The following is a 15,624-nucleotide window of genomic DNA, read 5'->3' as shown; positions in this document are numbered from 1 at the left end:
CTCCTTGCCACAGAGTTGTCAAGAGGATTACCTAAGAGAGTGTTTTACAGCTATTTGACACAGTAGCTGGCAAACGATTAATACTTTGTGTTAGACATAAATTTCTATAAACATCCAAAGTACAGTAGCTATAGGAGCTGCCATAGCCCCACGAGGACCTAGACTTTGCTCTGATAAAGGCAAGCACAGTGGGTGGAGAGCAGGTGGCCTGACTTCCTCCCAGCTGCTGGATGGCACAACACACAACGGCCAGCTCTGTGCTACCGGGCAGGAAAGGGAATCAGATCCCCAGGCTTCCTCTAGGTAACAAAGAGAACGCAAAACGAGGATGAGTGCAGCACATCCTCTGAGGCTGGTAGGAAAATCAACAGATTCTCTCTTGGCAGAAGGCCCTTTTATTGCCACATCTCTTCTCCACCAAGTCTCAAAGAACTCAGTCAGCAACTCCCTTTTATGACTTTTAAAAAAGTACCTTTTTGTAGTGCTTTCAACCACTGACTTCGGCTCTCTTCATTTGATGCATACACATAGAGAAGCCCATCTTTATAGACAATCTGGAAAGGAAAATATTTGGTGCGTTTTGATGTAACTGTGTTATAGTTCACTCTGGTGCAACTACAAAATTTTTGGTATTCAAAAGAAACATTGAGTTTTATTACATGATATACATTAGCTCTGAATTAGGTTTTAAAATTTTTCGTTATTTTTATCCTCTACCCCTCAATATATTTTATCCCAGATATGTTTACACTTCAGAAAACCACAGCAATGAGGCATCTAGCAGCAAATATGGAGGTCTCAGCAGGAATGCCCTGAGCCATGGAGAATTATAAAAGTATAAGACCCTAGACATTACAGATGTCTTAGGAGTGTTCTGGTCCATCCACCAACCCAGTGCATGACTCTCTTTGTAGCCTACTGCAAAGTGTTTATCTGCTCTATTCTGGAAAATATCTTCAGGGAGGGGATGTCCTTTACTTTTGTTATGCCATCCTGGCATAAATTTCCTTTCATTCTGATCATTATATAGCTTGTGCTTATGTTGAGTTAACATGTGACTCCCTTCGGTCATGTCCCACCTTGGGAGTCCCCAATATAAACAGTTTTCTATTTTTTAAGACACTTGGTGAGATGTGTGAACATTCTAATGTCTTGCCCAGATCCTTCTCTAGTTTATCCAGCTTTTGTAGGTAAACAATACATTCCATTTATGCTCTTTTCTAGATAGTTTAACATGTTTATTCCCTTTCAACTCTACAAAAATATATGATTATGCCCACTGCAAATGAGGAAACAAACTCAGAGGTTGAGCATATTTGTGGGGCATCACAGCCAGTGTACTTCTGAGTATTCCATGCCACGGTGATGTTCATTTTGAAGCTTCTGCCATGAGCACATACTCCCCTGGTTTCTCCCAACTGAGTAATGTTCTTTTTTTTTTTTTTTAAGTTGGAAGTATGGGTTGTTCACTGACTGGATTATTTTATTTTATTTCATTTTTGGCCACTGTTCCCTCATATTAGCACAGGGTAATCTGACCATTGGAAGGACAGTCCGTCTGCCTTTAGAGCAGATAGATAAATATTCCTAATATAATAAAAGTAGGGGAGCTGTTAGATCAAGCCATTTCCACCTGTACTATAGGCACAGTCTTCACAGCAGGCCAGTGTTTGAAATACTTGAGGGTAAAATTCTAACTCCTTAGCATGCCGTGCAATGCCATTCATGATATGGCCTGGCCTACCTTTCCAGACTCATCTGTCACTCTTTCACTGGGCTGCTTAATTCTAAGCACCATCTGGATCTCTCTGCCATACTGTTCCACCTACCAGTGCCTTGACATCTGCTATTTCTTTGGCTTTGCTGCCCTCCTGTTTTTGCTGGGCTAAACCCCATTTTTTTTTCCAACCCAAGTGTCACCTCCAACAGGAAGTCTCCTTGACCTCTTGGAGTGAGGAGTGCAGCTTCTGCTTTCTGGGACACCATGGGTACGCTGCCGTTTTCATCTTAACGCTCTGTAAATGCCTTGGGGGCAGGGATGGCATTTTATTCCTGACAGTGTGCCTAGTACCTTGCAGTGTGATGGAAATGCTCTGCAATTTTGGATAAAAAAGATCATCAGACCCCAAGGCAAGTCAGACCACTAAGGCTTACACTCATCTATCTTTCTCTCCCTCTAGGGAAGGGAGTTTGGTGGATCGAATTTTAGTAAACTGCCCAACTCCCATTTGGGGATGTTACAAATTCAGAGAGAGAGGTTGAGAATGTCTATGGTTACATAAATACAAGCACATGCCATCATCTTAATGAACCATTTTGCAATGTCTTTATTTATCCCCCCAATACTGAGTTCGTAGTAGAAAATACTAAAAGAACAGCCATCCAGCCAATGGAATGTTACCTTTCCCCTTACCTGAAATGGGTACTGTCTCTCCACAGGGGTCTGCTCCTCAAGATTAACTTTCTCCACACATCTGATTTTCTTAATCTCAATCGATCCTTTTCTGCTGCCTCTTTTCTGAATTAAAAGGAAAATATAAGATGCCTTATGTGATATACAGTGGTGCACAAAGAAATGCATAAAATTAAGGTTACGCTTAGGAGGGAGATTGTGAGATGACCTGAGCATGTGAAAATCATTCCAGTTATTCCATAATAGTAAAAATTCAATGACAACATAATATATTTTTCGAGTGTGGACATAAACTTAATTAAATTCCCCCAAAGCAAGTCTTCAAGCAGCACTTAATTATTTGATAATTTTGAAACACATTTCAAATCACCTACCATATCTACTCAGTAACATCAAGGTTTAACTCCACAAAGCATTTTCATTTTTCAATTTTATGACAGTATTTCAGTATTTCTACCATGCTAGATTTCTCAGCTGCATATAAATACTCTTATTTCTACCCAGGAGACACCAGTAGCACACTGTCTCCCACCTTCAGTGATGACAACCAACCAAAAATGGTCCCAGCCATTGCCAAGTGTCCTTTAGGGGGCAAAGTCACCCTCAGTTGAGAATCACTCTTCTAAAGTTACACTTTCCCTTAGTAAAGTTAACCAATGTTTGAAAAACCTTTTATCTTGAATTATGGGCTTCACTGGTGGCTCAGATGGTAAAGAATCTGCCTGCAATGCAGGAGACCTGGGTTCGATCCCTGGGTGGGAAAGATCCCCTGGAGGAGCAAATTGCTACACACTCCAGTATTTTTGCCTGGGAAATTCCATGGACAGAGGAGCCTGGCAGGTTATAGTCCATGGGGTCGCAAAGAGTCAGACACGACTGAGTGACTAACACTGATATCTTGAATTAATTATAATGTGGTTGAGAAAAGATAACGCAATAAGAGCACAAGTTGGATTTTACTGTACAAGCTGAGAAATCTGTTTCCTTATATTAAGCACTTTGTGGAGACTTAAAAATAAGTAGTATAAAAACAATGGACTAAATAAGAGTCTTACCATTTTGTCATATTCATAGTAGGAGAGGTGTGTTTTGGTTAAAACAAAAAGCCGCTCTTTGTAATTATTGGGTGACATTTTCTTCTTTTGCTGTGACCTTTTGAGGAGAAGTTCTTCTAGAATGGATTTTGTGTCCATATTGTCGTCCTAAATAAAAGAAAATGATTAAAATGAATGTTAGCAGCATCTGGCTAGGTTCTCTTTTAGCTTTCATAATTTTTATTCAACTATTTCTTGTTAAGGGGTAGTATAGTTGTTCAGTCACTAAGTCATGTCCGACTCTTTGCGACCCCATGGACTCTAGCACACCAGGCTTCCCTGTCCTTTCATTATCTTCCAGAGTTTGCTCAGAGTCATGTCCATCTCAACCTCTGCTGCCCTCTTAATTTAAAAAAATTAGATTTAGAACTACAGAGGAAAATGCAATGAAGCATGCTCTTAAATGCACACATACCTGCACTTTTTTCCTACTGCCTTGGCTGTGACTTGTATAAATATGTTGATTTTTAATATCATTTTTATGTGTGCTCATCCCCCACTTTGGATCATACATTCACCGCCTTTACACTACCCTCCAGGCCACCACATCAAAATTCTCCTTTTTCCTTAAGTATTCTACGGACATTTGTTGAATTAAATTGAATATCATCCAACTTTTAAAAATTTCAACTCCTGACAGTTCACCGTGTTTGAAGTAACTGATCAACTGAAATTTCCCTCCACTAATGGGGTCAATTGTTGGACCAAACTATCCAAACCACTGTGAGACTCTGGTATTATTGGTAAATGACACCACAACCCCTGAACATGATCAATCTTTAGCATAAAGGTACAATTTTCACTATTTCTGAGCATTACACTTTTTCAAAAGTTATCAAAACAGATGTAAAAGAACTGAAAGAATCGGTGCTTCATAAACTAAAAATACTCTTGCTTTTTCTTCCGGAACTGCATAAAACATTAAAAGTTAAGCTATTTCTGGAAAATGAATGCATTCATTTTCTGATTCTACTAAGATTTTTGCTTCAACCCTCTGTCTGATACCAGGTCTGGTAATGAAAAGGAATGCTAAGTAGTCAGTCACAAGAGAACAACTTCCTTATGTTCTTCTCTGCTTTGTGAAATCACATGGTTCTTAGCAGTAAGATGCCCAATCATTACTATCTTTCTTTGTTTACTGATAATCTGAAGGTAATTAACTTTACTCACCTTAATTTCGATAGAGCCGAAGAAGTGTGCTTCTACGTCTTTAACTCTCAAGCTCTAGGCAAAAAGTCACTGCTCTGAGGCACCCCACTCATATTCCTTCTGGCTATGCCAGGGTCATGCATTAAAAAGAAGGTATTTGCATCCAATTCATCACTTGATCAGGAAGCAGCCACACAGACATTGCTCTGTCTGGATGGAGGCAGATGCCAAGTGAACCCATCCAATCACTAATGGGCACGGCCCTGGAGTATGATGGGCCCGCTGTGGTAGGGGAGTGGAAGAAAGGGAGACTGAGAAACTCAACTTAACATTGAATAAACTATCTCAGGCCCTCCTGACATAGGCCACGTCACTCTAAAAATGGGAATCAAGCAACTCAGCTTTTATCATTTATCATACATGGATCAGACAACTATTTATGAATCACTCTAACGTTCTCCAAGGGTACTGCTTTCCTCTTAGGCAGAAGTAGTAATCTTACCATTTAATATAGTAAAATCTTTGTCACTTTTTACTTTGAATATTGTTTTATCTGGAAGAAAAGTATAATTCCTTTGAGTGCTATTCTCCATGGTCACTGGTTTGTTTGCCTTGGACTCAAAAATGAGGCAGAGACTGGGGTGCAGTAAACCCAGCCGGACCTGGGAAGGCAGGGATCACATCTTCCTTTCACCTTTGCCACCGTGATAAACTCTACACACACACACACACCTGTTCAGATAAGATTATTTTCTACACCTATAGCCTATGGCTGGAAGAGAATTCACTTGAAGACTTACTGAAACTATGAAGGGTCTACTTTTTGTTAATTATAGTCCACTTTGGAGGAGCCATATCACACTGGACAGAGGTGTAGGGAAATTTTGCCTTTTAAATTTCTCCATGAAAAAAATTAACAAAGCAGAAAGAGAACACTGTGAAAACTCCTGTCAAAGATCTTTTATATCCACACCTGAAACATTCTTCTTCAAAGCAGAGTGGTTGTTAAATAGATCTGGTAGTTAGTTGAGTACAAAGTTAATGTTGCAACATTTATTTCAGATGCTGAATCAATGTGTAAAATTAAGAGCACTGTTTTAGGGAATTCCCTGGTGGTCTAGTGGTTAAGATTCCATGGTCTTACTGCTAGAGACTAGAGTTCGATTCCTGATCAGGGAAATAACATCCTACAAACTCAAAAAAAAAAAAAAGGCACTGTTTTAAAAATGCAAATTCCAATGTCCAAGGTAGTGCACAGCCCTTCCTGGAACTACATGTGATACACATGCTTTTCTGTTTATAGAATTTGCACATTCATCACATGAAAGATGGTTTCTTGGGGAATTTTATCTAAAAAATTAGTATGATAAACCGCAGAAACCATTGACAAATGAAATTCACAAAGTCTCTTCTGTATATTGAAGGGAAGAAGGACATTGACTAGAAAGGAAGGTACCAAGTCCTTCAGAACATTTTCTAATACAACTCCAAGAGTTTATACACATTGTTGCATCTGATGGAATATAATTTGTCAAATTTTAACAAAAATGTTTATTCCAAATCCTAACCTTTGTGAATTTTTTGGCTTTCATTTTAAAAATCATATGGATATGCGTTTATTCAGCAAAACCAAGAAGTACAGACAAGCAAAAGGAAACTGTTAACATTTTGGTGAATATACCTCTAGATTTTTTTTCAAATTACATAGGCAGTTGTTTCTTTTCACAAAAATGAGTTCACATTCTATACATACGTTTCTGTAATCTATGGTTCTCATGTCATAAACACCCGGAGCCACCTGCTTTTGATGTCCTTCAAAGTTCCACTCCCTAAGCTGGACTCTGAGCATCTTAACAAACTTAAAGAACCCTGTTTGGGTGACTCACACTTTTTTCATCTCCCGATCACTTTCTTCTGAGACAAAACCTGCTTCCTGATCAAGTTTGAACCAGCCTTTCTCCTTTTGTTTTCTTCTGTCCCTTCCTTGTACTTTCCTCTTTTCTGAGATTAGCATAGATTCTAAATTGGAGGCATTTCTATGGTGAGGACTAATTTTTAGAAATAGAACGTCTCCCATCTTGTATTAGCACAATAAGTCAACAGGGCTCTGGGACTACTGTTGACTCAGCTACCTCTCCAGTGACTAGCAAACTCAGGTCTCCCTACCCACATTTAAGGAAAATTCATTTGGGAAGGTTTAAAAAGAAACTAAACAGAATAAAATTTGATCCTAAAACTAGAAACCAGAAATCTATTTCCATAGAGAAGCTGGTGGGATTTGGCCGGATACTCGTATATCAGTACCTACATAGAATAGATGCATCAATTTGCTTACCAAATAGTTCAGGCTGCCTATTTCCATAAACACATGAAACTAGGAAGATTAAAGTGCAGGGGAGGCAGAAAAGAAAAGCTGGAAGAAATCAGTATTTTCTGTAAGGAAGTCAGCAACCATGTGTAACCTTTAATGCATAAAAGGTGCATGCTGAATTAACCAGATATATATATAACCAGATATATATATATATAATATAATACACACATGCATATTGTTTTCAGATTCTTTTCCCTTAGAGGTTATTACACAATATTGAGTAGAGTTCCCTGTGCTATGCAGTAGGTCCTTGTTGGTTATCTAGTTCATATGTATTAGTGTAAACTGTTAATCCCAAACCCCTAATGTATTCCTCCCCTCCCCTTCTCCCTTTGGTAGCCATAGTTTGTTTTCTGGGTATGTGCGCAGCCCATGTTCTTGCCCATAACACCGAGGGTAGAGAAGAACGTGCCAGCTGCATAATCCTCCTAAGCAGAGAACGCTCTAACCTAAACGTAGGGAGGTAGCTACAGGGTATCAAAGGTGCTAGAAACCCTAGAAGTCATTTTTCAGAAGCAACACTGAGCCCCAACAGCTTAGGTGACTTAGCCAGAATCGCAGCAGTGTGACCTGAGAAACACAGCCCAGGGAGCCAGGTCACTGGTGTCACGCCTGGGACACCGCCCACCCCTTCGTGGCAATAAATATACTAAAACATCTATGTGTTCAGCTAAACATGTGATAGTCTTGCTTAAGCATTCAGTATGGTAGAACTCGGCATCAACTTCAGTCTTGCCAGACCCACACAAGGGACCTTTTATTGGAAATATCAGAAAGATGTGACCCATTAAGTAATCTTTCAGCAGGAACCTCCAAAGCACTGTTAAACAGCAAAACTCTAGCCCACATTTTGAAAGTAGATAAGAACATACAACCACAGAAGTTGGAATAAATTCTAAGTGGTGCAGAAGCGGAGCAGGAAGCAGGAAAGCAAAGGAGAAAGGTATGTACAGTTAAATGGGGCCTTCGGATAGTTCCTGAAACCAAAGTGTATATTTCCTGACTGGCTCAGGATGGTGCCTTTAAAACTTTAGTTCTTAGAATTGAGTGGTGAGGGTGGCAGTTCCTTACCCTTTTGTTTGATTTAGTTATCCTCTTTTACTTTGCATGTCATTTACCTAAAGATTTTGATAGGTGTCAGGATATTAAAATAACACCTAGCGTGGGAAAGCAGTGGAGGAGGGAGGGCAAGAAGGAAAGGGAAGACGCTCCAAGTGCAGACTGGGACCCAAAATGGCTAAACCTGTGACAAACTTGATCTTCCACTATTTGCCCAAGGCCAGGCCTGCTTATCTTCCTGCTAAATAACTGAAAAAAAAAATATGGTGCTAGGTTAAATGGGAACAGAAAGCTTAACTCAGAATCAGGTAAAGTAATTGAAAAATATAACTCTTATGACACTGGCCTGAGACGAATACTGGCTCCACAGAAACTACGCATCTTACCACTGTGCCACCTGGGAAGCACCCCGCAGAACCTGCCAGGTCCCCATTTCATGTGACATTTTGCAGGCAAGAGAAAGTTACAACTGATCTTGGCATGATATGGACAGAAATCCTTGAATAGTGACACTTGAATCCAGCATTTTGAAACACCATACTCTGGTTGCTCCAAAACAAATTTTTGAAAACTATACACTTTGTGAAGCCATTTTTAGATGAAGATGAGAATACCAGTGTCTTTCCTGTTGGAGCGAATATTTGCTTTAGGTATGAAATTCGTCTTCAGTGCCTCATAGAGCTTTGCTAAACCCTTCCTTCTTTTCAGCAACCGCTTTCCTTCTGCTCCCTTCCCTCTGCCCAGGACACCCTTCTGGGCACCTTCCTTAGGAGAAAAGCAAAAAGTGCTAAATCCACATCCTAATACCTCATGCTGAATTTGTTTAACATGTTACACTGCTAAGGATACAGGTTGGTATGGACAAAAGCACCAGGCTTCGCTGGGTTCAAATCCTAGCCCTCTCTCTGTGCAATGTGGCATATTACTTAACCCTGCTAAACCTCAGCTTCCCCATCTGTAAAGGGGGTAAAACAATAACCACCGCAAAGGGTGATGAGGAGTTGAGAGAAAATGGCAGTATGATGCCTAGCACCCTGGTGGGTGTTCCAGAAACCTGTACCCCTTCTTCTCATCACTCCGTAGGTGAAATTTTTCAAAAGATCATAGTGAAGTTTAGAAACTGGAGACAGTGAGATGACCTTCAACATAAATTTCAAGCCTCGCCCCTCTTCCGCCAGCGCCCCGCCCCCCCGCCCCCCAGGGATAAGAGGTATTGGGAAGAAGAAGATTCCCATGCCTTCTCTAGTCAACAAGCACCTGCTCTGTGGGTCTGTTACAAGCTTTCAGTCCCGGGACTGGTTAGCTTAAAATCAGATTGACTGTGTATTTGTGCCACCAGGTTTCTAACAAATCAAAACTTGGATGTTATTCGAAGTGTGGTCCATGGACAGGTAGCATCAACATACCCTGGGAGCTTGTTTTAAATTCACACTCTTAGATCTCACCCCAGCCCCAGTACATCAGAATCTGCATTTTAGCAAGATCCCCAGATGACTTATGTGCACAGGAGAGTTTGAAAAACACTGACCTAGACTACATTATAGTTGTACAACTTCTTAAATCCAATGAAACCATCATGGTCCATGAGAATTTTCAAAATTCTATGAATTTGGCTGCAACTGTGTGGTTCACCTCCCTCCCATCTTCTACCTCCATCTAAGATACCCCAGACCCCTGACTTAGGGAGACTTCAGGAAGCTAAGAACAAATATTCATAGCTAAAATAACATAAAAAAGACAGATAAATAAAAGAAGGCTTGACTAACATTTCTTTATCTTTTCAGGAGTAGTTATGAAGCCAGTATGAAAAGTCATGGAAGGACCTATAAAGGAAAAGAATCTGAAAAACTATATATATACATATATGTATATATCTGAGTCATTTTACTGTACACCTGAAACTAATACAACATTGTAAATTAACTATAGTTCAATTAAAAAATAACTAAAGGAAGGAAAAAAAGTCCTGGAAAGGCAATGGCTAAAGAATAGTATGGGGAAAATCAGCAGAGGAAACGACACAAAGCCAGATCAAGCCAATGGTGATGTACACACAACCTGACAGTTTCCATGAAGGAGATGTTGAGCTAGGAGGGAATTTCCAGTGAGTTTCCTATAGCAGGCCCCTGAATGACATGGTCCCGCCAAAGAGCCCCATCAATGTCACATTCATAATTTTGCAGTGTTTTTCTTAAAGCGCTCCCCCCTCCCCGTCTGTGAACTTCAGGGTCTACAACACCCAGATCCAAACCTATTTTGTAGCCACTTGCCGCGTACACGCACCATTTTGGCTGGTCCTGCTGCCCAGGGCCACGGCTGTGAGGTTGCGCTGCTCTTGTGGGAACACAGCCCCAGCTGTCCTCCTTCCAGCAGCAGCAAGCTGTCTCACATTTTCCCGGCTGCCAAGTCAGAAATGGCCACATCACTCAGTGCCCCCCAAACGTTTATTGTCCTGCAAGGCCTTACACAATCCCACAGGAAACCGCGCTCAACGCTTAGCCAACACTTGTTGACCTGATTGAGCGCAACAAAAACGGAGACAAAAGCATATTTCATACAGGTTCCAACTTTGATATCTACAGCTCCTGCTTTTCCCAGGCAGCTCTCGGGTACATGTGATAACCTGTCTTTGTTTGGAGAGCTCTGTGCTGGAAAGGACGAGAAAATATCTTGGCCAAAGCCTGCTTGTGACGCTGACTCCTCTCACACGAGTCAGGAAACCATGAGGTAACGCCAAAGTGTGCAGAGAATAAACAATGGAAACTAAGCTCAAGAATGGACCCAGGGAGGCTAGAGAGGGTATGAGACAGCCGGAAGGTCAAATGATCAAAAAGGAGCCCATTTCCACAGCTTAAGAAATCCAGAAATGGAATAGAGATGGGTTTGGCTAATGTACCATGCACCAAGAGTGCAATGAAAGAATGTGATTATCACTTGACTGATTTATGATTATCACTCTAATGATTTATGACATCACAACATTTAAATTTTATTTTTTATTACAAATTTTTATTGCAGTATTATTGATTTACAATGCTGTGTTAGTTTCAGGTGTAGAGGAGAGAGGAAAGAGGAGACAGGAGACAGAGAGGGCAGACAGAAGACAGGAGTCAGGAGACAGGAAAATATTGCCTGAATGTGGCAATGAATAAAGAGAATTTAAAAGGAAAATGGTTTATAATAGTAATATTTGCAGTGTGCAAATGCCTAGGCATGGCAGCACTAGAAGACATAATGAAGTCAGATGTTTTCGCTTATCGAAAGTAGATTGTCTCCTCTCCTCAGTTATACATACATATATATACTCTTTTTCCAATTCTTTTCCATTGTGGTTTATTACAGGATATTGAGTAGAGTTCTCTGTGCTATACAGTGGGTCCTTGTTGTTTATCTATTTTATATATGGTAGTGTGTATCTGTTAATCCCAAACTCCTAATTTCTCCCTCCCTGCCTCCCTTTTGGGAACCATAAGATTGTTTTCTATGTCTGTGAGTCACAACATCATGGCTTTACTCATCTTACTATCTTATCCTGTGCACACTGACTGTATGTAATCAGTAATAAATCTAATGATTTATTTTAGGCTCAGCTATGGACAGCTGGTTCCAAATTGGGAAAGGAGTATGTCAAGGCTGTATATTGTCACCATGCTTATTTAACTTATATGCAGAGTACATCATGAGAAATGCTGCGCTGGATGAAGCACAAGCTGGAATCAGGATTGCTGGGAGAAATAGCAATAACCTCAGATATGCAAATGACACCACTCTTATGGCAGAAAGCAAAAAGGAACTAAAGAGCCTCCTGATAAAAGTGAAAGAGGAGAGTAAAAAAGCTGGCTTAAAACTCAACATTCAGAAAACTAAGATCATGGCATCTGATCCCATCACTTCATGACAAATAGATGGGGAAACAATGGAAACAGTGACAGATTTTATTTTCTTGGGCTCCAAATCACTGCAGATGGTGACTGCAGCCATGAAATTAAAAGACACTTGCTCCTTGGAAGAAAAGCTATGACTAACCTAGACAGCATATTAAAAAGCAGAGACATTACTTTGCCAACAAAGGTCCTTCTAGTCAAATCTATGGTTTTTCCAGTAGTCATGTATGGATGTGAGAGTTGGATTATAAAGAAAGCTGAGTGCTGAAGAACTGATGCTTTTGAACTGTGGTGTTGGAGAAGACTCTTGAGAGTCCCTTGGACTGCAAGGAGATCCAACCAGTCCATCCTAAAGGAAATCAGTCCTGAATATTCACTGGAAAGACTGATGCTGAAGCTGAAGTTCTAATACTTTGGCCACCTGATGCGAAGAACTGACTCATTGGAAAAGACCCTGATGCTGGGAAAGATTGAAGGTGGGAGAAGAAGGGGACGACAGAGGATAAGATGGTTGGATGGCATCACCAACTGGATGGACATGAGTTTGAGCAAGCTCTGGGAGTTGGTGATGGATGGGAAAGCCTGGAGTGCTGCAGTCTTTTGGGAACCTGTCTACTAAGCATTCTGTTAGGAGCTAGAGATGCAGCAGTAAATAGAACAGAGGTAGGCCAAACCTTCAGGGGACTTATGTCTCATGGAGGAAGGACCACAGTAAAGTTTTAATTACAGTAGAATGTCTGAAAAATAGTTCTGTTTGAAACTGGAATTTAGGGAATGACAAAGAGTCCTTTAGAACAATTTAAAACAGGAGAACTTAATGCCCTAACATTAGCAAGGAAGTCACTGATGGACTCCACGCAGCTCTCCATCCTCTAGCAATCAAGTAGGCAGTCATTTGAGAAACGGAGGGTGAAGCAGGGTGACCGCAAAGCAACTTAGCCAAATAAATGAATTCTACCCTCTGCTAATTCATGTCCATTCCCACATGGCAATTTGTATTTACTCTGCTGTTTAAACATAGTAGCATGGCTGAAGATCAATTCTAGAATAAAAAGTCAATTTAGGGGAGAGAAGGAGGAAGTGGCAGAACTCTGGAAACACCTAGGCACAATCTCTTAGGATTCTCATCCCTTTTGGAGGGCTTGGAACACTCGAGGGCAGCTGGGAGGAGTGCTTTCCTCTGAGTCAAAATGTCCCAGATTTATTTCTTTATTCTATTCATTCACTTCCTCTGCCACTTTTCCTGAACCTTTCTTGGGCTCTGTATTTTCCATGTCTTTAGTCCAATTTTAACTTGTTGTGGCAACCTGCTATTTCCATTACGTGATTTGATTTGCTTAAATTATGGTCTGTGTTGTCACCTCTACCCAGGAAGACCCATAGAATTTCCTCTTAGCTTCTCTTCATGAGCTTTTAGCAGGCAACAAGCTTGTGGGGTGATTTGACTTCATGATGTAAACAAGCTTGTTCAGTTGGGAACAGTAGTGCTCACATTTTTACAAGAAAGAACATGATAGGATCCACTATGTGTGTTTGTGTGTGTGTATGTGTGTGTGAGAGAGAGACAGAGGGGGAGGGAGGGAGGGAGGAAGGGGAGAGAGGGAGACAGTCTGTCTTTCTTCTGGCTTCTGACTGACCTCTAGTTTTCTCTTTAAAAAATTCCTTTGACTCGTGGCTTTAAACACCATCTATATGCTTATGGTTCCAAATTTCAGCCAGGTCCTCTCCCCTGAATTCCAGACTTGTGTTCAACTGTTAGCTTGTCCATCTATACTTGGAATATCTAATAACTATTTCAAACTTAACATGTCCAAAGCTGACCTCCCGACTAACCCCTCAAACCAGCTCCTCCTACAGGCTTGCCTTCTCAGCTAATAGCAACTTTAACCTTCCAGTTGCTCAAGCCAAAGAATGTGGAATCACCCTTGACTTTTACCCTTCCTTCACAGCTAGCATCTGATCCATCATGAAATATGGTTAGCCATATTTTCAAAATATATCCCAAATTTGGCCAGTTTTCACCAGCTCTACTACTACCTACTGGTCTAAGTTGCCACATATCTATCACCTGGAGTATTGTACTTGCCTCCTGCCTGCTCTCCCTGCTTCTGCACTTGTTGCCTGCTGTCCTCCACTGACTAGCCAAAATGATGCTTTCACACGTACGTCAAAGCCCACCCCTCCTCCTGTCTGAACTTTTCAATGGTCCCCCATCTTCTGGTCCCCTAATGCCATCTCTAACATCATTTTATGACTTTTCTACCTTACATTGCCACTCCTACAATATTCTGAGCACCACCCACCCCAGGGTCTTTGCACAAGCTGTTTCTTTTGCTTGCCAAACCATCACAGACATCTGTGTGGTTTATTTCCTCATCTCCAGGTTCTCTGTCAAAAGGCATCTTGCTAATGAGCCCTACTTAGGCCATCTTGTTAATACTACACCTCGCTCCACCCAGCACTCCCAGCCTCCCTTACTCTGTTCACTTTATCTTTTTTTCATAGCACCTAACATGTTAAAGGCTTCCCTGGTGGCTCAGATGGTAAAGTGTCTGCCTACAATGTGGGAGGCCCGGGTTTGATCCCTGGGTTGGGAAGATCCCCTGGAGAAGGAAATGGCAACCCACTCCAGTACCCTTGCCTGGAAAATCCCACGGACAGAGAAGCCTGGTAGTCTACAGTCCGTGGGGTCGCAAAGAGTTGGATACGACTGAGCAACTTCACTTTCACTAACATGTTAAAACCAACTATACAATTTACTTATCTGTCCCTCTTCCCTGAAGAGTAAGCCCACAAGAGCTCTGATAGCTTCTCTCTGAAGCCTGAGCTTTTACCACAAGAATCTCTTCACGGGGGCCATCACTCCGTCACCTCTGGCTCTTATGCCTCCTGGTGTTAAGATAATCTACTTGGAGGTTGGGTTCTGATGTGAATAGGTTACACTTACTGGAATCAAAGATGAATGTGTTGTCTCTTCTAAGAATGCTTGCATATTAAACCTCAGGTTCAGTGGTGGAACAAATAACCTTTTTTTCCTTATGAAAGGAGATGGTGAGTAGAGGGGGAGGGTTAGGGTGGACATAGAAAAGTTTGTTCTGTGGGGATTTTTTTTTTTTTTTTTTGCAGGATCTTAGTTCTCCAACCAGGGATTGAACCTGAGTCCTCGGCAGTGATAGCACCAAGTCCAAACCACTGGACCACCAGGGAATTCCTTGTTGTGTGGTTTTGTTGTGCCATTTCCTGCTATCTGTGAAATATTTACATAGTCTGTTGGCATTTTATCAGTTTCACTCCTTATTTTTTAGTGGAAGGTAAGGACTTGGGGTCTAAATAGAGTTGGCAAGCTGTGACTATCACCTGTTTTTGGAAGCAAGATTTATTGGAGCACAGCCACAGTCATTTGTTCACGTATTGGGTGAGGCTGCTCTCCTCCAATGGCAGAGTTGAGTTGTGACAGAGGCCATGTGCCCGCAGAGTCTCTAATATTTATTATCTGGCCTACATAGAAAAAATTTGTCAACTCATGCTCTAGAAAAATCCTGCCAGCTGTGGAAGTGACCTAGAAGCTTGGAATTTAGCTCAACAGCTCAATTCAATACATCTTCACTAAATTGTATAGTGTACGAGGTGCCGGAGTTGAAAGCAAAAGAA

General features: G+C 41.1%; 1 protein-coding gene across 3 annotated transcripts in view; it reads right to left on the bottom strand.

Annotated features, from left to right (window-relative positions):
- The window catches only part of BMX (BMX non-receptor tyrosine kinase), a 44,622-nt gene extending 33,949 nt beyond the window's left edge, over positions 1-10,673 (bottom strand). Inside the window, exons 1-5 of one of the 3 annotated variants that reach the window (XM_043458542.1) lie at positions 10,373-10,673; positions 4,678-4,938; positions 3,469-3,615; positions 2,414-2,518; positions 473-554 (exon numbers count right to left, since the gene is read on the bottom strand). In XM_043458542.1, coding sequence (XP_043314477.1) covers positions 473-554; positions 2,414-2,518; positions 3,469-3,606 — 325 coding nt within the window. In that variant the 5' untranslated portion in view covers positions 3,607-3,615; positions 4,678-4,938; positions 10,373-10,673. The remainder of the gene's footprint in view (positions 1-472; positions 555-2,413; positions 2,519-3,468; positions 3,616-4,677; positions 4,939-10,372) is intronic. The other 2 variants (XM_043458541.1, XM_043458540.1) reach the window with 2 other exon arrangements.
- Positions 10,674-15,624: the final 4,951 nt, after the last annotated feature.

The sequence above is a fragment of the Cervus canadensis genome, chromosome X (assembly GCF_019320065.1).
Source record: "Cervus canadensis isolate Bull #8, Minnesota chromosome X, ASM1932006v1, whole genome shotgun sequence".
Taxonomy (NCBI): domain Eukaryota; kingdom Metazoa; phylum Chordata; class Mammalia; order Artiodactyla; family Cervidae; genus Cervus; species Cervus canadensis.
This window is presented reverse-complemented; position numbering and strand designations above follow the sequence as displayed.